General features: G+C 41.5%; 1 protein-coding gene across 10 annotated transcripts in view; it reads right to left on the reverse strand.

Moving 5' to 3' along the window:
• LOC119654275 (potassium channel subfamily T member 2) overlaps window positions 1-25,885 on the reverse strand; it is a 766,604-nt gene that overhangs the window by 210,683 nt on the left and 530,036 nt on the right. For all 10 annotated transcript variants that reach the window (XM_038059612.1, XM_038059632.1, XM_038059605.1 and 7 more), the window contains 5 exons: window positions 9,399-9,478; window positions 4,109-4,208; window positions 3,753-3,951; window positions 3,596-3,670; window positions 3,449-3,532 (listed from right to left, as the gene is read on the reverse strand). In XM_038059612.1, coding sequence (XP_037915540.1) covers window positions 3,449-3,532; window positions 3,596-3,670; window positions 3,753-3,951; window positions 4,109-4,208; window positions 9,399-9,478 — 538 coding nt within the window. The remainder of the gene's footprint in view (window positions 1-3,448; window positions 3,533-3,595; window positions 3,671-3,752; window positions 3,952-4,108; window positions 4,209-9,398; window positions 9,479-25,885) is intronic.

Below are 25,885 nucleotides of genomic sequence, written 5' to 3' on the forward strand. Positions count from 1 at the left end.
GTTAAAGGAAGGAGCGAAGAAGGCACCGAATAACTCGCCAGAGGAAATAAACGTCAAAGCTGCAGAGACAAATGACGTGGAACAAATCTGAACCCTGGTGAAGTTACCCTCTAAGGAATAGAGGCATATAAATGACTTGGACCAGACCCAGAATACGCCTTCGCTCGAAAACGAGTGATGTCTCGATCCAGGTCATATCAAAATGGATTGGAAAGATCCAGGCAGAATTAATCTTTATTACCGCTGCGGTGAAGAAGGTATAAGTGCAGGCGGAACTACGGGTATATAGAAACCTAACCACAACGGGCCTGAAAATTAAGAATTACTATCTGGCATCAAGTCATTACGCTGAAAAGAAAGGAAAATTGATCTCTTCGAGGAGGAAGCAACATAAACTGGAGGACCTTGATTTTTAGCAGGAGATTTTATCACAAAAGTGATTAAATTGAATTACAAAGGAGAGACTGAAAAGACAGACATCTTTCGAGGGATGAGATCCAAGCTGAGGCTAGCTGTAGAACATACAGCTACTATAATCTTCAAAAGACCAGCATGCGAAAATTCATATAGACTGAAGAATGAAAAGCCATCCGGGACTTGGAAAGGAATATGGATGGCCATTCGGATTAAAACAAGCGCAGTGTAACAAACAGGAAACGAGTACAACGTTTCTTTACCGTGGGGAACGCATAACTGAAGTCGGTTAATTAATCGAGATTTGATGAGGAGCATTCGATTGTTATATATGAGGGCAATGGAGACATATCTTTCGGATAATGTTGGCGAGAAAGTGGGTGAGTAAAGTAACGACGATGTCAGTGCACTCTGAGAACCCCAGCAAGCTGTTATTAAGAAACAAATCGGAAATTCAGAAGCTAAGCTCTTCAGGGTGTTAAAGGTTTTGTGTATTTTTTACAGAAGCTTATTTAAGGGGACATTTGTCCCATTTGTACCTAGTTCGTAATGTTTACCCATATCGTTTGCCAAACTATTCATTTTAGTATGATGATGAAGTAACTGACCTTCTTCCAACCCCTGCCCTCCTAACCTTTGCAACCAATGTCGAAACTTATATCAATTTTGAAAAGTATGAATTGAGACTTTTCATTTGGTACCTCAGATGACTATACTCAGTGAAAAAAATCTATACCCCCCTCTTTTGCACGTATGGGGCCCCCTTAAACTCAACGTGTGACCATGTTACTCATTGCATGTAGTGAGATTCAACGGTCCTACCTTTCAACCGTTTCTAAAATGGAAGGTGCGACGGACAGACCGGTAGGCAGGCAGTAGACCGTTTTTGATAACGTTTTGTTTGACACAAAACCTTAAAAGCATCTTCACCAAAAAAAGCTAATTCCACGAGAAATTTTGTGAAAGCACGGTCTCAGCATTGGCATCCCGAACAATGGATAAAAGTGATTAGTAACAAGAAGAAAAAGGGCAGGAGGATCTTCTCCAGGACAAAATAACTATTTCTAATGAAGAAGGTACGTACGCAGTAATTTTTTTCCGAAATCATGACAATGCTACTAGAATGCAGAATATACTTGGTAGTGCTGACATATGAGCATAGCAGGAAACCATCAATCGTAGAGCTAGAAAATCTTCAAATTAGTCTTGGTATTGGTATTGGAGATAACAAAGCTCCACTATAAGACGAGAATCCTAACAAAGCAATGTAGTTGGCTGCTAAGGCCGAGTAGTTTATAAGCACATTTGACTTGCGCATAGTGCGAGGAACTTTCGGCTTTCTAAGTCCCTGGTGTGCGCTCTCCATATTTCTCTATTTCTCCTTTAGACACTGTGGGGAAGATGTTGGAGAATAATGTACAACAGGCTGCTCCTTCTGTTCACTGAGCCAGCGGAAGATCAACCGAAGCGCCAGTATAGGTTTCGCCGAGTTCGCTCCGTGGAATGTCCAATAGCAATGATTGATGATCTGCCTCGAAAGAAGTTGTTCATTGATAGATGGCGCAAAGCCTTTATTTCGCCCAACTGACGTTGAATTAAGAACACCTTAACTAAACTCGGTTATTTTACTGAGTTAATCGAGAGTTACCCTTCGGGAAAGTTTTTATGTTACGAGAAGGACAATGGGTCAGAAGAATTAATTGTGACAGCAAGTACCACTTCAGATTCCATAGTGGAGGTGTGGGTGCTATGAATGATGGAGCGCGCAGCCTTTGCAAGTTAGAGTAGACAACGACAATTGCCAAAATCTGAGTTGGTAATCACGAGGTCGTTACAAAATGGATCATTACCTGGGAGTCATGATCGATGCCTAGTTTATCTCCGAAAGATACTTGGACTCTGGACGAGAGAAAATAGAAAACATTTGTTTATCTTTAGCAGACATGATGACCAATACTAAAAAAAACCTAATCGTAGTCACAGGTTGCTTATCACAGTGGCCGTGAGATATGTGGCATTTTGCATAAGCCGGAGAAGGGTGTGTTCGCTATACCGACCTATCCCACCCGGGAAGTGCAGCCCGTATATAATAGTATGGGGAGATGCAGTGTGCGTCGTTGAAGGAATAATTCATCTAGATGTTCTAGAGGATGATGCGAATTTTAAAAAGCCACTGAAAAGGAACTATATAGAAGATAGCAGCAACCGTGGGATGATTCCTACAGGGACCCTTGGTTGCCCCGAATGCACCACTGCATGTGAAGATCCGCAGAACATTTTCTTCCATTGGAACCAGTGAAATGCGTCGTCCGTGTAACCCAAAGGTGGTGGTGCATTCTGAAGGTCTTTTCTTAAGTAATACTTAGTCTTGTTGGAATATGGGGTGTGAGTGGTTTTAGTTCGTGAGAATACCACATACTGAGATGCGGCTAATGCTGTGCAAATGAGTAGCCAAAAAAAAACGAACGCAAACATCCACGATGAATCGCAATTTGACCCCGGATTAAGGAGGTTCATTGTTTCCAGTTTCTATGAAATCAAGTCACCTAATTACGAGATACTGATTCCCAAACGGAAATTTTTGAGGATTTTAGGCCATAAATTACTCCAGAAGAAGAAGAAGTGGCTGGAAGCGATGCTTATGTTGAACAGAAGGAAAATCTATACGGATGGCCCAAAAAATAAATCAACAGGATCGGGGAGATAAAAGAATTATTAGTTCACTTCAAAAACAGATTCACATTTATTCGAGCAGCAATTTTTCTCCTGATTCGCTCATGAGTTTCATTATTTAAATGGATTTATTATGCATATTGCTGTAATTTCGTCGACTATTGCCTTTTGATGTCTTATATTATGATATGGTTTCTGCTTAAATGGCATCAAATAATACTTCTTCCATCCAATTTCATTTCTTGCTACCCAAAACAATTTGTTTCCGGGAAAATCCGCCACTAATCGTACTCTCTTACCGCTAAAGACTTTATGAAATTACAAGATACCTTTTGACTAGGTTCTGAGAAAATATACTTACGAACATATTCTCCAACGACCTTTTCGCCAGCCAGCAGTTCAGGAAAACTGGTATGAATAAATGTCGTAAAGGCGGCCATAGTATCTATGAATAAATAAAAGCCAATTATGCTTCACATTAGGGGATAATAGGTGATTAAAAGCTTACCGTTAATGCAAAAGGTATTGTCGTTACTAATTCAAGTATGAAATGAAAAGATAGTATTTGTTGCCATATGTTACCCTGCAATAAGAACGTGAATTATGATCGCTTACATTTACAAAGAACAACTCCCCTAACATCTCTCCACTCAGTCATCACCCACCTTATATCCTAAGTATGTAAGTAAAAGTGCCTCGGTAAGTGATACTAATGCTAGAACTAATTGTATGGCCCATAGAAATGTCGGACGATTCACCCATAATATAGCATCCCAATTAATAATCGGATTTTCCTGGAAGGCTTCCTCAGTCAACAAGGCCGATTCCAGAAATTCTGTCTTATTGCCAACTGTACAGCCCGAGCTAGATAGTGAAAAGAAAAGTAATAAGGATATTGCGAAACACAAACAATAAAGGAGAAATCGTGATGTCAATGAAAGAACATCATCGCACTCTCCCCATCTTGTTTACTGGCTCCGCTAGCATCAGCTGAGCTAAGTCCTTGTAACAAGTTACTCACCATGTAGCAAATGTCGGATTAGTATCTGTTATCACACGCACAATGTACAGAACACACGTTAGGAGCTTAAAAAATAGATCAGCGATTCGTATTCGTAAACCTGAAAAAAAAAGATAAAAGAAGATTAAATGGGATTTAGTGTTAAGACATTGTTTGGTATACATACTACTTTGTGTAATACAAGGACCCTCATACATCGTATTTCCAAATGGGGTCAAGTAGAGCAAAAAATGGAAAACTTAGCCACCGGCAATAAGAAGAATTGCGAGTATGCTTTGGATATCAGGGACAGGATTTGTTCTGTGGTTATAATATGCTTACTGAGTTAGATACCAGTTTAGACCCCGAATTGTGTTACGTTTCCAGGATGGTCTATTAACAGGGAACGTACTCGGAGAAACTTTCTGAAAAGAACCCTGGGATCGTTACGGATGATCTGAATGAAAAGGTGTGCGCTGATAACACTTTGCTCGGACGCGTGATGTGGAAATGCGGTCTTGAAGAGCTTAATGGAAATGTTGAGTTCCAGTGCCAAATGGCGGCCCGCTTTTCGAACATAGAGTCTGCCGTAAGTTTAGTTGGGCTTCCCCAATTTCTTTTTTTTTACCTCCTCCCTCTTCCTTAACCCCTAAAAAGAAGTTGCCTTACTCCGGCTAAGTTTTGGTCCGAACTATGGGCGGATTTACGCCGAATGTAATTCGCACCCTTGTTGTGTTTTACGAATTATGAAAGAGAGCGTACAATACCTGCGAGCCGCTTCGTTCACGCTGCTCCCAGGGCAAAGGTGAGGCAGCGTCTGAGCGAAAATTGTTTTCTGATGTCAGTTCAAGCTCAAGTAGGGAGGACTCCTCACGATTATTAAAATAAAGTGTTTATCACGATTGGTGATCCTACAAGTGCACTCATTGTTTGCCTTGCCCTGCAAAAAGTGAAATTGAACCAATCGAAATGCGTTAGAGAGTTAGTAAATAGTGCAAAGGATTACAATTCATTCATTTCATCAACAATGGCAACGCTATTTTGACCGCAACCATCACAGCAGTTGATTCAACAGATTCACATTTCAATAATTTGTACAGATGGCAACTAGGATTCCAAGAAACGACTAATGCACCTCAAGCCTATTCAACATCAATATTCAGTGCAAGCGCTTTTACAAATGCAACATCAGTATCCGACACGAAACCATTATTTGGAACAACAACTACAAGTTCATCGCCTTCAGTGATGTTGAACTTTACAACGGCCGCAATAGCGACTTCAAAGACTGACTCCTTGGACTTCTGTTACACCACGGCAAAAGTCTTTTCCTCCAACTCGATGGCTAAATTCACTTTGGCCAGCGTCACAGCGGACTGCTCTTATAGGCGGTTGAAAAAGCAGCTCGTAAAACGACTGTCAGTAAGTGCGGCGGATAAATTTAACCGCTGACTGACAAAGCTAAAGCTAGGTAACCGTGCGACAAGTCAACTGCTGTGTAAGATACAGCAGTTGAGTGCTGATAAAGTTGACACCGAGCTGCTACAATTTTTATCGCTTCAGAGGCTTCCGGAGAGCACACAGGCCATCCTGACGTGTGCGGATTCGAGGTTTCTGGATATGTTAGCCGTCATCGCGAAGAACATCTATGAGGTACACGTGCGACCCATGGTTTCTGAGGTGCCCTGCGATAACTTAAGTCAGGTTGCTCAGCTGTAGTAGATGGTGGCCTCATTAACAGCCACGGTCTCTGAGTTGGCATAGGCCGTCGGTGCTTTGTGTTCGGGGAGTAGGAATAACATATATCAAAGCCTGCCTTCCGAAAGTGGCAATCGGTTCGTAGGCCTAAATATATATTCAGGAAGTTTCATATCTTCGACTCATCATTGAGTATATACTGCGAGACAGCAGACAAGGAATCAAGGTTATATTATATATTCGGCCAATTTCCGAAAGGAAGTATTTCACGCCGTTCACAATCAGGCGCACCCAAGCATTCGAACAACGAATTGGTTAGTCACCGCGAAGTATTTCTGGCCGTCCATGAACAAGGACATTAATTCTTGGGCCACACAGTGCATCGCATGCCAGAAATACAAAACAGCAACAGGTGATCATGATGGGTGATTTGAATGCAAAGGTGGGCTCTGACAGCACATTGCTCAGCCACGTGATGAGGAAACACGATCTCAGCGACCATAACGATAATAGTGGGAGTTTTGTAGTTTTCTTTCTTTCACTACTTTGTCACAGGCAGCACATTCGATTTGCGCATTTTCTCATGGAACGTGCGCTCCCTGTACAGGCCGAATGCTGCTCAGCAGCTAGGCGATACCCTCTCAAAATACAAGGCCGATAAAACAGCTGGACAGGCACTGGTTTTTAGGTTCCCACCGAGTAAACCACGTGCTCGGAGTAAGTTTCCTAGTACGCCAAAAAATGAAACCTGCTATTATCGGCTTTGAAAATATAAGCGAAAGGCTATGCACTCTGGGCTTGCGAAGCAAATTTTGAAATATAAGCCGCATTGACGTTCACGCCCCTTCAGAGGAGACTGCAAAGTAGGGGTAGTTGATGGGATCCTCGAAGCCTGTCCCAAGTAAAATATCAAAATCTCACTTGGAGACCTTAACAGTCAAGTAGGGACGGAGCCCGTATTCAGGCAATACGTCGGCTCTCATAGCTGACATAAGGATACCAACGATAACGGACTGCGGATTATTCAGTTAGCAGTATCGCTCGAAATAGTTGTCGAAAGTACCTGATTTGCACGGAAACACACTTACTCTCTAGATGGGACAATCAGGTGAGGGTTAACACAGAAGCCATCCACAACACAGCTCTCCGCAACACCTATAAAAGGGAAATAGATGCCACAAAAACCGCAGTTAACAGAAATTCTGGAGATGAAGTATCAACAAATAATGTTCAGAACCACCTGAAGATTGTTATTATTGATACGGCCACGAATATACTTGGCCCCAGCCGCAAAAAGAGTCGGAGCGGCTGGTTCGACGACGCTAGCAACGGAACCGAGTAATTCTCAAAGAGTGCGGCCACGGGCAGAGATTTATGACGAAATTCGTCGTGCGGAGAAACAATTTTAGAGACGAAAAAGGCGTGAACTTGAAAAGTACAGGGAACAACCGCAACAGGCGCGGAATTGGTAAAACTTCAAAGTCAGCTCATCGGCTTAAATATCATAAGTCGCCAGGAACCGATGGAATTACAGCCGAATTGGTTAAATATGGAGACAACCAATTACACCAAGTGGTTCAACAACTGATGCTCTAGGTGTGGAACAGCGAATCAATGCTTGACGACTGGCAACATAAAAGGGGAGATATCAGGCAGTGTAGTAATTATAGAGGTATCACGTTGCTGAGTACTATCTATAAAAAATTCTCCGCTATCATGCTAGGCCGGATAGCCTCGTACGCCGAGAACATCATCGGCATAAACTAAAGAAGCTTCAATGGCGCCTCTGACAGTATAGCCAGGATAAAACTGTACACGACCATTAGAGAATTCGGTATTTCAACGAAATTGATAAAACTGACTAGGCTGACCCTGACCAATATGCGAGGCTAGATAGAAGCAGCAGGATCACTCTCGAGACAATTCAACCTCAGCGTCCTTTTTAACATGGCTCTGGAGAAAGTGATTCGCGATGCGATGTCAATATAAGATGCAGCAAGTACTATTTACCTTTATACAGATCGAGCAAGCGGCACGAAATCTTGAGCTGCACATTAATGAAGGCAATGCGAAGTGCATGATGGCAACGTCAGAGCCAAAGAACTCTTTGTTCAACAACACCGAATCGCACTGGTCAAGAGGATAATAGACTACAACTTTGTGACGGTTGAAAATTTCTCCTATTGAGGGTTGAACAGATATCGGCTACGACGATGAAATCCACGCACGGTAGTTGGGTTCCAACAAACACTATATCAGCTTATAGAAACTGTTTCGCTCGAAACATTTGAGCGAAGAATCCTCCGTAGACGATTCCGTAGCCTACATAACGACGGTGGACCTCGGGGCAAAACCGGGTTGTCTGTTGATGATGATGATAGTTACAATTAATAGAAGAGCGCACACCATGTTTGCGTCCCTATAAAACGAAACTTTAAACATATGTTTCTGGAAACAATATTTTTTTCAATTGGTGGAACGAATGGCTAAAATTCTGCTGAACCAGTCTAGGTGAAATTTTTATACATCATTCCACGCATCCGTGGTTCTGTCCCAAAACACGATTATGCATTTTCGTTAATAATTTCTTATTTTTATTCTGGATTATAAATTAAAAATAGATCCGATTTTTGAAGGTTTTCTTTTAAAACTCCGCCGTTTTAATGTTAAACGAGGAATATTGGTATACCACACAGGCAAGTATACAGAGAAAAAAAGATCCAGTACGCCAGCTGATAATATTTCATTTGAATTTCGGGCACGACTTTTTGCCTATGATTGGACATTTTCGTCAATTTGTGATGAATTTTCACAGCCGCAACATTTCCTTAAATTTGAAATAACTCCTTCATTTACTATAATTTCCTGCGCTGCATAGCAAGAAGCGGATGCCTTTCTTAATATTTTAAACTTAGCTGATTTGAAAAGGCTGTTGTTCTACTGCCAATGTACATTTTCCCACAGTTTTCACTGTCTTTTATTAAACTATTGACAATTTTCCAAGTTTGATGTACCTTAGCAGCTATTTTGTGATTTGCAGTCTTCGTATTTTCGTTCGTATGCTCTTCGTGGCCATTCCCTTAGCTGTGGTTTTTTCCTGCCAATCTCGGTAAATTGACCTAATATTATTTTATCCTTGCGTGCAACGTATTCAAATTTACTGCAACATATTATTTTATTCCCCAGTAAGATATCTGACTGAGATCACTCCTTATTTGTGAATAAGTAAGTGGTTTTGGGCTGTCATGCTGAAAACAGATAATCAATTTGGTCAATTATAAAAATTAGGGGTTCAGCGATTTCGAATTTTATCTATTTTCAGGATTAAATTTCTCGCTATTCAATTATTGAAAATGCCGCAGGGTATTTTTTTCTGTTGCAGACAAACACATTTTCACACAATGAATAATAGAATCGATAGAATTTCATAGCAGGAAGAAGTGGGAAATGGTGAGAAACTTTCCAACGAATTAATGATGCCAGATAAAAAGAATTGCCTACGCCTGGGACTTTGATCATTTTCTAATTTTTCTTCATTGGATTTAATGGGGTTTCAGATCCCAGAAGGAGCAAAAAAGTGAAACTCCGTAGAACAATTTCTCGTGATACTTACTTGATCTCTGATTTTTAATGAAGTATAATTGCAGTCTTTCTTTGAATGTGTTTTCGTTTACGTAATATTCGACACGAACTCTGAAAATAGAAAAAGAAAAGGAATCAACTGGAGTAATTAATAATTGCAGAGTTTTTAAAAAAAAAATAATTTCAGAATGCTGTGCTTTTATAATTCCATTCAAGAAGAATAATAATTTAAAAGATAGCATATTGATAAGCGCTGTTAGGAGTATTTACCTCCTCAAAAACTCAAATAATGAACTTTTTAAAACCAGAGTTCTATCCTTGGAAACTATAACAGTTAAAACAGTTGAAAACGTTCATTTCAGATGCTAAGACAAAGTTTACGAACAAAGTTTTGATTTATTGAGATTTTAAATTACAGCAAACCTAGGACCGGAGCCAGAAAATAACATGAATCTTTTCTTAAGGTTGACTAAAAGGGTAAATAATATACACCTTACACTAAACTCTTTATATCACTAACAAGTTCAAACTGAGCTAGTGAACTCAGAGCTGCATGACCAACTGGAAAATAACTAGTTTTGAGGAACTCCACTTGACACTTTGTGAGAACATTCGTTGGAATTACCAGCAGCACAGTGGAGAAGTTGCCTTTTTAAAAATCCTAGCTCCAAAAATTACCGTACTTTTCTTAGGTGTTTTGTTAAACAACCACCAAGTCCACATCTACGTGATGTGCTTTTGCGAATATAAAAAGGAGCGTTTTCCACATGCTGCCACTTTCGGTCACGCTGCTCGGAGGGCAGAGGTGAGGCAGCGCCTGATGAGTTGTCTCTGCCCAGAACGAAACCGTTAGTCCCTATTTTTGAATCTTTTTAAAAGCGATTCAATGTCTGCTTACGACCTGTCTTCTAGTAAAAAGTGAAACTTTTTAAAAGTACTGCGGTACTGTCACATGCTATTTCGTCGTGAAGCTGGAAAAGAATTTGTCTAATGCTCAAGTTCAGGTTTGTATTCCTCTTTCGTTCCTGACTGATTCGTCCTGCCTAAGTTGCTATGAATTGTTGCCATCACTATTTGTGTATGTAAGTATCCCTTAGTTGTAGCTAGCAATTCAGCTCTTTTAACTCCAGGAACATTGAAATACCACATGCTTTGCGTCCTCCGGGAAGATCGGGTGCTTTGGACTGTATTAATTATAATATAATAATAATAATAATCGTTGGCGTAACATTGGCTCGGGAAATCAAAGAAATTTGGCGTCTCGAGCGGGTGGTTGTAGTTCCCATGATATTGTCAGCTACAGGTATTGTACCTAAATTCCTCACGGCTTCTCTTGATGTCCTGGGACTTTCACACAGTCTGGTTCAAACCACGCAGAAGTACACCATTCTGCATACGTACTCGATGCTGCGGGGAGTTCTCGACGGATTCTCCCATTAACTTACAACCGGCCACCACCACCAGCGCCCCTTTAGTTTTTAAGTAGATAGGATCGTCCGAACCTAAATGCTTAGCACCTAGTGCTAGTATTAGGTAAAATGCGGTATCTGTCGAAATTGTGATAAATCGTTGGCGTAACAATCCAAATTAGATCAGGGCCTTGAAGTGTGTTAGAGCACTTCATTCAAGAGCGTAAGGGTACACTACAGGATAGCGCGCAGGAGACAATGTGGTCAGCATTGCGCTCGCCCGAGGTTATTACCCTGATTTGACTCAGGTTCTCATTCATTGCTGAGTTGACTGGCATTCGACATCGAGTCAAGATAATAAATCCCTCTACCACCAGTGAAATTTGAACGACAGCCCAGCGCTCTAACCACTTGAGCCATCCGGATGTATTATCAGGCCCAAATCGAGATAATCATATTTACTAAAACGCTGAGTAATATTTGAACCTACTTTACCGTAGATTGGCTTGACCAATCTCGTTCCTCATCTCCTGCCATTCAGCGCCTAAATTGCATAAGACGATTTTTCGACAGAATACGCTTTAACATAAAAGCATGATTCTTCTTTCGCCAGAATATCAATTGGTAACATTCTCTACCAATGATACAAATTTTCCACTAAGGGATAAGCGCTCTTGCTATTTTATGCCCTGCGAACAACTGCCGGCATTCTCCAAACGGCGTAAAGCAACTGTCAGTTCATATCATCCGGCGAACTAATGACGGCTGCACTAGTGGAGAGATTTAGCGATAGTACTTCGTTATCCATAATTACCCACAAGAGTGGGCTTAGGACGGATTCATCATTCAAATTGCAGCATAGAAGTCTGTCGAAGAAATCGGTTATGATACATTCCAATACATCGAGAGTGCCTTCATTCCACAGTATCTTCAAGTCCATCTGCAGCTTCGCTAGCCACCGGTTAACTGCATCGGTCGTAGGTTTCATCTTCTGGCATTCATGTGCGTTTAGCTTGGCAATGAGTAACTTTTCTCCTTCTTTAACTATGTGGAATATATCCCGTGTTGTCGGAAGCGGGAAATTTGGGTATTAAAAAGTGTAACTAAAAGGTACTAAATAATACTTTGAAATGAGCGTACTTAGGTTCAAGCAAAAAGAAAAGATTGCCATCTTCGATGCTGCTGAATTTTGCGGGATACCCTTTTATCCGTGTATAGTGTAGTGTGAACCAATATTGTTGGCACACTGTGAAAAATTGTTTTAGGAGAAAGGAGTTTGAAGAGGTTTCATCAAAACACGTATGAAACCATATAGTGAAAAGACTAAAATATTTATTTCGGCATAGTAAAGTTAACACAAGGCAAGTGTAACAAAAGTATTGACACAGTAAAACAAGTCGGGAAACAGGAAGCCTTTTATGGACAGTGGACAGATAATCACTGGAGAACATTCACTTATGATTTTCGACAGTATTCTTTTGTATCCGTGACATTAGTTAGTTTATTTTCACAGTCACTTAGAGTCCGCGTTTCTCTGTGTTGCTCATGTAGCTATTCTGTTGTTTTGCTGATTGCGTCGTCTGGCCTTGCAGCATTTCTCAACTTCAAAGTTGAAGCAGAAGTTCGCTATTTGCCTTAGGGAATCAGTACAACTTGACGTGGGTGCGTCACATATTCGTCGAAACTTTTTGCGTTTCCTTTCAACGATACATTTTGCAGCAGAATCCCTTTCAAGTCGTTATACCGGTTGTGAGTATCTTTGTGACCATCTCATGGATTTTTATTGTTTATTCTATGAGTACATTTCGGTATGCCCATATCGCCACTTATCTACTTTCATCTGTACGCCATATCTCACAATCTAGATTTCATAATGTTCCAATGACAATGACTAAGTCGACTTTGTTTTCAAGTATTCTCTGAAAGACCAAGTCCTGTGCCACTAGGTAACTTGCGCATAGCGTTGACTGCTTCTTTTTTTGTGCGCGCTCAAATCTCTCATGTTTGCTAGCATAGTTTCTACCACCCCCTTAAATACCTTAAGCATCTCTGTAAAGATAACTGCTCCCGCCGCAGCAAATGACTCAAATGATCCAAACTTTGCTGGCAGTGGCAGTTCTGCCCTTTGTTTGGGTGCGGAAATCGTAAAGCTTGGTAAATTTCCTACTTTTTAACAATCACGTCCAAGTGTTTACATTTAATGACTGTGCGACTTCTATTTAATTTTGCAAGTACTTCTGCAACCGCATCTAATGGCAATTTTTTTATTATTAAAATCGATTCAATGTCTTACTGTCTGTCTATCACACTCGATTTACTCAAAAACGGCTAAACCAATTATCACGAAATTTGGTAAGAAGGTGTGGTCTGTCGATTCCTTTACATATAGCAAGTGGCGCTATTTTGTGTTGGGTTTGTTGGAGGGTACCCAATACATGTGAAAGGGAGATGTAAATTTTCTTTCACGCGATATGGTCACGTGCGCTACCAAATGAAAGGACGCGATTAGCATTTTCTGAAAATGATCTTGCTTCTGATATTCGGTGAAAGATAGAGGATTTAGGGCTCAAAATGTGTGCCCTAAAAAGTGAAGCAGGCCGCGTCATCATAACCTATCCAAACAAAAAATCGCAGTGGTGCATCTCTACGAAATTTAGGCCTCAAAATACATCCAGTTCTAATATCTACACAAATAAAGCTAATATTTCCAAATTTTGGAAATTCCTTCCCATCCTAGGATCACAAACTTTGGCATTTTTGTAAGGAATAACATAAGGCACAATTTGGTCAAACTTGAAGAAAATCCAACCATTATTAACAAATTTAGAGAGGGTGAAAATCACAACCTGTATGACGTCATCATCACATATCAATTCGTCAATACCACAATGAAGGGAGCTTACATTAATTAGGGGTCGCAAATATTTAGTTTGGGCTCGACCAATTTATATACGTGCATGTATGTGTACAGGATTCGGCCATAGGTAGTTTGATTGTAAGGGTGAGGATAATATCTATGTCTGTTTGGAAAAATATGTTGGATTTGTAGCTATATATGGATAGAAAAATGTGCATAGAAGTTTTTCAAATAAGATGAACACAAAACCTTTATATTCGAAGCGTGAGCTTGCGATATTCCGATTTATTTTAAGGTCTTCTGACTTTTCCCAACTAGTAGTTCTCGTGAGACAGTTTATGTAGGTAATGGAGAGTCCAGTTATTTATGAGAGAGGTAGTTGATATAGGCTATATGCGTAGTTTTCCAACAGGTTAACTTTTCCAGTAAGTATTTTTTTTGGTTCTGACAGGAAAAGTTTGTTAGGTCTAGCGACAATTATACTCATGACAAGATTTTCCCCAATTTTTGATCGCAGTATTAACTAATGCTACCGACACACTAATTGGGTGCCCCTCTCCCAGAAGAGAGAAATTGGACCTTATTTTGCTAAAGCGTCTGAGATTTCATTTCTCTCTACAATACAGCGACTACTGAAATACAGTATTGTCTCTACAATACAGTGACTACTACTGAAATGGTTCCACCGATTTGAATCTAGAAATAGAGTTCAAGTATTTCCTACATTTCTGAACGATTTTCAGCAGAAGAAAAATCTCAGTATATCGCAGCACAAATTTTTCTGGATTCAATTCTCCCAACATACTTTATAAGACCTAAATCTCTCACGATGACTTCATCGACTTTAAAGCCGCCTATGATAGCACAGCCAGAGTAAAACAGTACACGGCCATTAGAGAATTCGGTATCCCGACGAAATTGATAAGACTGACTAGACTGACCCTGACCAATGTGCGAGGCCAGATAAAAGCAGTAGGATCACTCTCAAGACCATTCGACATCAACAACGGTCTTCGACAAGGGGATCATGCGTCCTCTTTAACCTGGCCCTCGAGAAAGTGATCCGTGATGCTGATGTAAATGCAAGAGGTACGATCCTCTTTAAGTCCACCCAACTACTGGCCTATGCTGACGATATCGACACCATGGGAAGAATCACGCGAGATTGGGCTGCACATCAATGAAGGCAAGACCAAGTATATGGTGGCAACGTCAGCACCGAAAACCAATCAACCAACAACATCAAACCCCCCTGGTCCAACGGGAAGAATACAAATAGGAGAATACAACTTTGAGATCTAGGGTCGACAATCACAACCGATAACAGTTACGATGATGAAATCCGCGCACGGTTGTTGTCAGCCAACAGAGCCTAATTCAGCTTGCAAGAACTGTTTCGCTCGAAACGTTTCACCATAGGGTCATAGCTCTTATTGTACAAGACAATGATGCTTTCTGTTTGGCGAGCCCTTTACGAATTGAAGGTACTGGTGCGATACCAACGTACCGGATGCTGGACGTATGAAATTTCGTTGATAGAGTGAGAGGGACTGAAGTGTCCAATAGGACACCCCTCAAATTTGGGTCTCGCTAGAGCAAAGCGTACACACGCTTGTCAACGGGACACTTCAATTAACTTTTGTGTTCAACAAAACAAATGATTACATCTATTGATACGAGATTTAGTGGAATGGTTGGTATTGTGAATGCCACTGCATGCAGTGAGTAACATAGTTCCACAATAAGTTTAAGGGGCATACAAAAGGGGGGTGTTTTTTCCATCGAGTATTGTCATGCAGGTTATCAAATGAAAGGTATCGGTCAGTAATTCCCAAAACCGATTTTAGCTTTGGCATCGGTTGCAAAGCGGACAAGTGCGGGAGTCCGAAAAGGGTCAGTTATTTCAAGGACCTGTTCTCAGAAACTATCCAGCACAAATATTTGAAGAAAGGGCGGTGGTCGATGCACATGGTATCTAGCCTCAAAATTCTTTTCATGCCGCAAGTTGTTTAAAGAAAGTTAGTAAATATGCTATTACCATATTTATTATAAGTATATTTTATAGAAATTGATTGGTAACCCCTTTAACTTTATCCTAGAATCATGTGATAATAAAGGATATACTACAAAGCATGACACTACCGAATTTGATGGAAATCGCACTATCAATAACAGAATTATAATGGATCACTTTTGTCCGAATTTCCTGCATTCAAAGTGAATAGTTTGAAAAACTAAATGCATAAAGATTACGAGCTAGGTACAAATGAGGCAGATGTCCACTTAAAAATGCGTATTCGTACCTGAAGTGCTTAGCTTTTGGTTTCCCTACTTGTTCCTTAGGATTTTGGGGTAGCTCCGCCCTCGTGTTTGGCCAACCCGGATGGTCCCTTTGTTCATCCTCTAATTGTATCGTCCAATTTGTACAAATTGCTCAAAGTATGTTGGAGTTTCATTATTAAATTTTTATTTGCTTTGTTTCTAAAATATAATTTGCAGTGAGATACTAAACATCTCACTATTGTGACAATAGTCAGCAATATTCCGCTCTCTACTTTATTTTATAAGTCCTACTAGTTGATTCAATCTTTTTCAGAACCCCTTTTGCCTTACAAATTACTCTCAATTAGCATTGATACCTCTTATATCATTGAGTCTAGACTAATTCCTGCACCGTCAAGTCACCCCCTTCTTAACTATGATCTTTTATCAATGGGTCTTTGTTACCTCTTTGATACAAATTAATACTCGTTAACAGGAGGCTTATGTTAGTGCCTGCAAAAGGTACTTATAGTAATTTCCAAAGCTTTAGAAAATACCAGAAATAATTAGAGATTAACACGTCATCAGATGTATTATTCGATCCCCTTTCGCAAATGTAACATGATAGTTGAAGGGTCTCCTTTCGATGCGGGTTTCTCTTTGTCGGTATTGAGCCGAATTAATGTTATGAACAATCGGAATAAGCTTCAGCAGCCACAAAAAGGATGAAGTTTCTTGTTAAGGATACCACTTATAAGACAATTATTAGTTTCCCTGAAGAAGTCTATATTATTCTGTGACTTTTATGTGAACTAGCAATGAAATGGTTTTACATATTAGTATAACAGTAAGATCTTACTATGTTTTTTTTAATTTACTCGTAATGTGTGATGGAATCGTTATCACCTTTATTTATTGGCACTAAATATTATTGAAAATATTCCCCAACAATGCTCCAAACATTATTGAGAAATAGCTACTTTCCGAAAGGTATTTTTTTTAAAAAAAATGATAAATCACCCATCCCAATGAACTCTGTGACCCGTCCTAAACTAAGCAATGTGCACCCTTCTCTCCACATTTCTTTCTTAGAATCCGAAGAATTTGGTGTTACTTCTCTGAAATTATCCGAACATGTATGTTCGTAAGTAAGTATATTCACACCAAGCAAACGAAGAGTGCAAAGGAAAACGGAATTCCGTCCGTTCCTGTGAAAATGATTTCTTTTGGAACAGAAAATCGTCAGCCAATTGGAAAATCATTTCGTGGAAACAATTCATGAATATTTCAATAAGGATTCTGCTATTTACTCGCTTTTCTAATCCTCTCCCTAAATAGTCTGGCGAGGAAGGCGTCATTGTGGTGCGGATGGTTGTGGTAATCCATTGTAATAATCCAACATTTGAATGTTTCTTGAGATCTCAATCGATGCTGGTCATGATTATGCCGTTGAATCTTTTAAGAAGATTTCCTTCATCTCGAGAGTACGGAACAGCGTATTTGCTTTGTGTAAGGGGAGCAATGTTCATTCATGAGAACAATTGTTGAGGAGAACAATGGGGGATGGATAAAATTTATCGATAGATAAAATATTGATATTATTGGTTCAAAGATTTTCAATATGATTATTCTGAGACAATAACACCTTTATGGGCTCCCGAGCGGAATCAATAGATCGTTGACATTTCCTTATGAAAGGAACTTCGGATAGTATGAGGGCGTTTGAAATATTTATCTAGGAAACTGCCTTTTATTTCCTGATATTGTTTAATGTATAATTTGTGGTACATTTAGTAAAGTTATACCAATTTTTTTGTATATAGCTCAACTCGAATACTTCCGGTATGTACCCCTGGGGAAGTAACATGGAGGGTGCTTCTAATTACGGCAAAAAAGTAGCTGATGATTCAATATAACCTTAAACAAGTTGGAAAACCGGAAGCTCGGCGTTTCAGGTATGAAAGGTTTTGTTTGCCTCTTCGGTGAGTATATTTGAGTGTAGAACTATCCCATTTGCAAGTAGCCCGTTATGAATATGCATTTAGCATTTCAGACTACTCACTTTAGTGTGATATTGATATTTAGTTACAGTAAATTTATACGGTAAACTCAATTTTGAGCTACTGTAAGTTTGTTACTAATAGTATGATTTTGATCAAACTTGGGCATAACATTCTTGATTTTACATTCTATACTACTACAAACCTTTATAACTCTGGGATAAACTTAACGGGATTTTTACGCAATTTCCACAAAAATATGGTAATATACTATTATTAACTTAACTTGAGCATATATCGATATGGAGAGTACTTTGAGGCCTGGGTACCATATAGAGGCAGCTTAACGATTTTTTCAGATTTTTCGGTTGGGTGGTTTCAGAGAATGGGTCCGTTAAAGAAATCATCGCTTTCCATCCCTCCCATTCCCTGCCGTCCTAAAAATCTCAAAACTAATTCCGAAAAGTACTAATCGATACCTTTCATTTGATACCCAACGTGACTATATTGACTTAAATCTCAACGTAGAAGGATATCACTCACTGCCTGTCTGGGCCATCGCAGTTCCCACTTTCTGCAAAGTCAGTGGATGAGCAGACCTTCATAGAGGTGTTGTTAGATCAACCTGATAAAGCAGGCGCCTCTACGGAAAGAGCCGTCCATCTGGCTCAATGCATTGCCAAATCATGTGACGCGTTTATGCCCAGGAGGTGCTCTATCCCTAGTAGAAGACCAAATTACTGATGGAATGATGAACTGACTGGCCTTCGATCAGCTTCTTACTGAGCCAGAAAAGCGGCTAAGAGGGCGGTAGGTAGAGTCGATCAGGGCAGAAAAAGTACGCCTATAAGGCAGCCCGCAAAACCCTCAAGCTCGCCATCCAGCGAAACAAGAGGAAATGCTTTAAGGAGCTCTGTTCAGCAGCGGATGTAAACCCCACGGGCTGCTTATAGAATGGTGATGGGACGATTCAGAGGCCGTTCATCTCCGCAAATCACGTGTCCCACCCTTTTGCTGAAAATCATCCAGGGGTTATTCCCCAAGCAAGAGGAGAGCACCGACACATTCCAACCATCTCTAAATGTGACGGCAATTCCGCCAGTCACCAGAGACGAGCTGCTGGAAATTTGCGCATGCATGATGAATACCTCTAGATTACTTATAGCCAGGTGGTGGCCTCAATCATGCTCTATGCGACCCCAGTTTGGAGGGAGGCGTTGCGGCTGTTAGTTAACACTAACAAACTGAGGGCGGTCTACCGGAGGACAGCCCTGAAGGTATCCTCTGATTCCAGGACTGTCTCAGATGATGCAGCATTCGTCATCTCTGGAATGATGCCGATTGACATCTTGGCAGATGAGATGGCGAATATATACAATGCGAACCCAATCTCTCCCTTATCGCAGACGAAAAAGGCTGAGAGGGAGAGATCCATAAATAGATGGCAAGATCGGTGGGAACTTTCAGGAAAGGGTCGGTGGACTCACAGGCTTATTCATGCCATCAAGGAGTGGTTGGAGAGACGACACATCATCATCATCATCAACGGCGCAACAACCGGTATCCGGTCTAGGCTTGCTTTAATAAGGAACTGCAGACATCCCGGTTTTGCGCCGAGGTCCACCAATTCGATATCCCTAAAAGCTGTCTGGCGTTCTGACCCACGCCATCACCCCATCTTAGGCAGGGTCTGCCTCGTCTTATTTTTCTGCCATAGATATTGCCCTTATAGACTTTCCGGGTGGGATCATCGTCATCCATACGGATTAAGTGACCCGCCCACCGCAACCTATTGAGCCGGATTTTATCCACAACCTGACGGTCATGGTATCGCTCATACATTTCGTCATTGTGTAGGCTACGGAATCGTCCATCCTCATGTAGGGGGCCAAAAATTCTTCGGAGGATTCTTCTCTCGAACGCGGCCAAGAGTTCGCAATTTTTCTTACTAAGAACTTAAGTTTCCGAGGAATACATGAGGACTGGCAAGATCATAGTCTTGTACAGTAAGAGCTTTGACCCTATGGTGAGACTTTTCGAGCGACACAGTTTTTGTAAGCTGAAATATGCTCTGTTGGCTGACAAGAACCGTGCGCGGATTTCATCATCGTAGTTGTTATCGGTTGTGATTTTCGACCCTAGATAGGAGAAATTGTCAACGGTCTCAAAGTTATATTCTCCTATCCTTATTCTTCTTCGTGTTTGACCGGTTTGATGTTGAGAGACGACACGGTGAGATTAATTATAATCTCACTCAGTTTCTCACGGTTCCGGGTTTAAATTGGAGACGTCATCCGACTGTCCAAATTGCGATAGAGTCTCAGAGGACCCAAAGCATGTATTCTTCCACTATCCGAGATTTGTGGAAGAAAAGAGGTATCTAGAGGAGACTCTAGGAGAGATGCTGGTACCAGAAAATCAAGTGCGGAAAATGGTAGCACATCACGAAAATTGGGATGCGATCAACTCCATAATCGCATCTATCCAAACCAAACTGCGAAAGTCAGATACAAGGAGAAAAGCGCGGTCACGTGTGCCGCATATAGAAGAAAGGTGACAAAGCTAGAATGAGCTGACTCCGCCCCGTGATGTAATACCTTGCCTTTGCCGCTGCTTCGCCTCTGCCCTGGAAGGAGCCTGATGGAAACGGTTGCAAACTGGTGTTAGCTTCTTTATATAAATTGCTTGGTTTTGTCCCAAGGCGGAGGCGAGGTACGTCGAATGAGTTGCCTTTGCCCCGAGTCCTAACTCAAAGGGATCCGTGGACTGCAAACAGAGGGAGAAAGTTTCTTTCCCGGTGGTCCGGTCCACCATCAAATGGATGGCAGACTCAGATGTCCCTGTTGACAACCAAAACTAGAAGCTGCCATATTCTTCTTTGTAGTTTATTTAAGTACATTCCCTTCTAGCATCGTGATCCACTGGCCGAAGCATATACCAAACCAGTTGTAGTGATGAGGTCGAAGACCTTCCTAGTTGGCCAGGTCAACTAAGAGGGCAGAGCAAAATCAAAATCCAAAAGAAAAGAAATACAACAGCGTTGCTATCAAAAGGGAAAATTCTGGGGAATTATATCCTGAATCCATGTTTCCCCTGCCTCAAATTTTTGAGATGTACAGCCTATGGAGAATATTTGCCTTTCATCCCCAGACCTTAAAAATGGAAGGTGCCTTGTATATTTCGTGTGAGTTCTGCTGAAGTTAAGGAGTGGAAGGAAGCAATCCACAAATTAAAAATTTAGTTAATCAAATTTGTGATCATATTACCATAACTAATAACGGTGGAAAGCATAACAACTAAACTTCAAATATAACAAAGTCAATTATAGGTAAATAATAGTGGAAAGAAACCAGTCTCGTTCAATAATTCCGTGAATGTTACATACGGCTGTTGTAATTAATTTGCGTAAAACACTCGATGAATGGATTGTAACATGCTGACAGCTTGCAATCATTCGCACGGATAGCCTTCACAGAAAAAAACTCCTAATTTATGTAAATCAGCAAGCACTCCGTGAATCCGCGAGAAATTACCATTCCATCTACAAACCCTTTTCCCACTTCCTCTTCCACCCTCCCCCCGCCATTATCCGCCGAAAATCCAAAAAGAAAGCATCAGCGTAGTTTCCACGCGCAATAGACCTAAATTTTCCGTGTATCCATAACAACAATAGGTCCATGCATACACTCAACAGTTTGACAACAATTCTTAAATACATCAATGTGTGGCAATTGTCTGAAATGATCCGTTAAGTCAAATGTATCTGTTATCACCCAGCATGGACATGTATATGACGGAACTCCGCCATGCTATTAATATAGTATGCTGGTCCCAAGCCCAGGTAAAGGAGGAGGGTTTGAGGCAACGTACTCTGTGCTATCCTCAGTAAAACAAAAATAAAATGCTGAGATCAGGGAAAGAAATAAAGAGAGTATAGTTGGAGTTATTCTACTATGCTAAATCCTACCTGATCTCCCTTGGTGACAGGCCCCGCGACAGGTCGACCAAGAAAATGCATAGAATGTCGTTACAAACATGATGATCGGATTAAGTCACAAGCCTCGGAGAAATTCTAGGGCGTCCACCTCAGTCGACGAGGCAGGACGGACCCCGGTCCTGTCGAGAAATGGGCAAGGGTTCTTGACGCATGGACGGCGTCAGGACGTAAGGAAGTTAGTCCGCACACAACGAATAAAAAAAATACGTGTCTGCACGCTAAATGTTGGTACCCTAACTGGAAAGACCGAGGAACTCGCAAGAGCCCTTCGGAAAAGGTGCATTGACATCTGCGCTCTGCAAGAAACCCGATGGTCTGGTTCCAAAAGCTGCGACATTGAACGCGAACGCGGTAAAAATGGCTACAAACTTCTGTATTTTGGTAACCCACACACTCAATATGGTGTTGGCATTGCCATTTCAGAGGGTTTCCGTGATGCCATTAAACAAGTCGAACGATTTGATGATCGGCTGATGAAGCTCATCATTATATCAGCTGATCGCACTATTCACTTCTTCACCGCGTATGCACCACAGACAGGCCGACCTGATGCCGAGAAAGATGCCTTCTGGCAACTTCTCGATGAAAAGACTTGTCACGTGCCTGCTGACGATTACATAATCATTGCCGGCGACCTTAATGGTCATGTGGGTGAAAAGGCAGACGGTAACAGGTGCCATGGGGGAAAGGGGTTCGGAGCGCGCAATGAAGGTGGCGAGCGTGTAATCGATTTTGCGGACACCCATGACCTTGTACTTATGAATACATGGTTCATCAAACGATTGTCACTGCAGGGAAAGTATTCCCACATTTTATAGTGGGAACAATAAAACGCAAATCGACTATATTCTCATAAGACGTCAACATTTTACCACTGTCACTGATTGCAAAGTCGTTCCCTATGAGACCATCGCACCTCAACATCGGCCGTTGATTGCTGTCCTGCGAATGAAGCCACCGATAAAACGGCGTGAGGAACGCACTGGCTCGCCGCGCATTAAATGGTGGCGATTTGGTGAGAAGAAGGAAGAAACGGTCTCACTCATACGATTGCCAACCATTACGAATGTGGAAGAATCATGGAACCAAATGAAAGACACGATACACAAAGCGGCATCTGCAACCCTCGGGGTCACCAAGCCGGGTAAGCGGAACATCAACCGAGATACTTGGCTTTGGAATGATGATGTTGAAATGAAGGTCCGTGAAAAGAAACGCCTCTACCACAAATTTCTCGACGATAAAACGCCTGCTAATTGGCAAATTTATAAGAATGCCAACCGGGAAGCAAAGAAAGCGGTCGCTGTCACCCGAGCGAACCATTTCAAAAATCTTTACGATAAACTGGACACTCGGGATGGCGAGAGAGATCTGTATCGACTTGCTAAAAGGCGTGATGAACGCACACAGGATATCGAACACTTCTGTTGTGTTAATGACAAGAACGGTACTTTGCTTACCAACCGTCGAGCCGCAACGGATAGATGGCGAGAATACTTCGAGCAGATTTCAACTGAAGAATTTGTTCATCCTCCACTTCCACAATCATTGCCGACATTTGGAGCAGTTCCACCAGTCAGCGCAACTGAAGTCGAGGAGGCAATAAAACAAATGAAATCGGGGAAAGCAACAGGACCTGACGACATCGCATCTGAGCTCTGGAAAGCGAAGAGCTGGGACCCAACACTGTGGCTCAGTGAATTCTTTAACTGGGTTACTCAGGAAGGTGTGTCCGGATATCTGAGTGGTTAGAGCACAAGGCTGTCGTGCGGCGGGTCGCGGTTCAAATCTCACTGGTAGCAGTGGAATTTGTATCGTGATTTGACGTCGGATACCAGTCGACTCAGCTGTGAATGAGTACCTGAGTCAAATCAGGGTAATAATCTCGGGCGAGCGCAATGCTGACCACATTGCCTCCTAGTGTGCCGTTACGGTCTTGAATGAAGTGCTCTAACACACTTCAAGGCTCTGATCCAACATGGATTGTTGCGCCAACGATTATTATTATTATTATTATTCAGGAAGGAAGAACACCATCTGACTAGCAAGAAAGTACCACTGTTCCAATATGGAAAAAGAAAGGTAGCCCAGCAGAATGTTCAAATTACCATTACCATGAACGCATTCTTGACAACCGTATTCGCGAAATCGTTTAAATAACCGTGAATTAAGCCGGATTTGTCAAGAACTGCGGTACTACTGACGCAATACACGCTGCGCGGTTACTCATGGAGAAACACCGTGAGAAGCATCGCCCTCTTTACATTGCCTTTCTGGATCTAGAGAAAGCGTTTGACCGTGTATCACACAAACTCATCTGGTATGCTTTATGACAACACTTCGTGCCAGAAGAACTCGTGCGCTGGGTTCAATTGCTCTACCACGATCCGAAAAGTAAAGTTCGAAGTATGGCGGGTGTATCAAAACCGTTTCGTGTCTCTGTTGGAGTTCATCAAGGAAGTGCCCTCTCACCACTCCTCTTTGTCCTTGTTATGGACACCGTCACACGGGATATCCAACGTCCAGCGCCCTACACACTGCTTTATGCAGATGATGTTTTCCTAGCATCTGATAGCAAAAATGATCTAGAGCAACTTGTTCAAAAATGGAATGATCGCCTCATGCAACACGGTCTCAGATTGAATTTAAACAAAACTGAATTTTTGACGACTGATCCCCCATGAAACAGGCACAATCACTGTCAGCGGCAGTGATCTGCCCAGAACTGAGCGCTTTAAATACCTCGGGTCAACGCTATCAGCCAATGGAAAACTGCGTTATGAAATTGCTTCACGCATTAACGCAACCTGGATGAAGTGGCGTTCCACAACTGGTGTCCTTTGTGATCGACGTATCAACGAACGTCTTAAATCTAAAATTTACCGCAATGTCGTCCGTCCAGTCGCTCTCTATGGTTCTGAGTGTTGGCCGACCATAAAAGACAATGAACGGCGTCTCGCGGTAATGGAGACGAAGATGCTACGTTGGACTAGTGGCGTCAGACGTTTAGATCACATCCGAAATGAGGATATCCGCGATCGTTATGGGGTTTGCACCGATCGTGGAAAAGTTGCGAGAGAGGTGTCTTCGATGGTATGGTCACGTAATTCGTGCAAACGAGAATTCACTTGCAAAGATTGGTCTGAACATCGAAGTCGAACGACCAAAGGGCAGACCTAAGCAACGTTGGCTTGATACGCTGGATGGGGATTTGAAAGCCTCGAGATTGCACCTAGATCAGGCATTCGATAGAGCCAAATGGCGAAACCGATCACGACGAGCCGACCCCGCTTGTGAACGGGACAAAGGCTGAAGAAAAAGAAGAAGAAGATGGACATGTATATGACGAATTGATACTATTTATAGATAAAACTACAATAAGCCAATAATCACTTTTGATTTTGGAAAATATATGCATTATTATTGAATAATTTTAACTAGGTTTTATGGTTTCGTGGAATTTCAAGGTGAGAGTGGCTAAAGTAGTCTGGATGGTTTAGTGATTAGAGTGCTAAGCTATCCTAGCGAATCTCAGTGGCAGTGACTAGTGGCAGAGAAATTTATATTGTGACTAGATATGGGGCACTAGTCGACTCCGTGTGAATGAGCACTAGAGTAAATTCAGGGCAATAATCACGGGCGAGCACAATGCTGACCACATTGCCCCCTACAATGTACCGTCTGAGGTAGTCGTCAATTCAATTGTGTAGTTGTGAGGGCAGGAAAAGTTTTTCAGCTCCAACATATTTTGTTTCTTATATGTTTTGTCCCAATCTTACTTCCCCTAAAGCAAAGAGCGGTTAAATTTGCCGAGAAAATTTTAAAGAAAACCTGTCAGTGGCTATGTTCCCAAAGTACTTAGATTGACTTACATAAATTTTGCAATCTCAAGCTCAAAAACCTTGATTGTACTGGTGCCTCTAAAGTAGGTTGATATATCGTGTTCAATGGAAGTCTCATTATTCTGTTGAATAATTTATAAATTCTTAAGAA

Source organism: Hermetia illucens, chromosome 1 (assembly GCF_905115235.1).
Source record: "Hermetia illucens chromosome 1, iHerIll2.2.curated.20191125, whole genome shotgun sequence".
NCBI classification, from domain to species: Eukaryota; Metazoa; Arthropoda; class Insecta; order Diptera; family Stratiomyidae; genus Hermetia; species Hermetia illucens.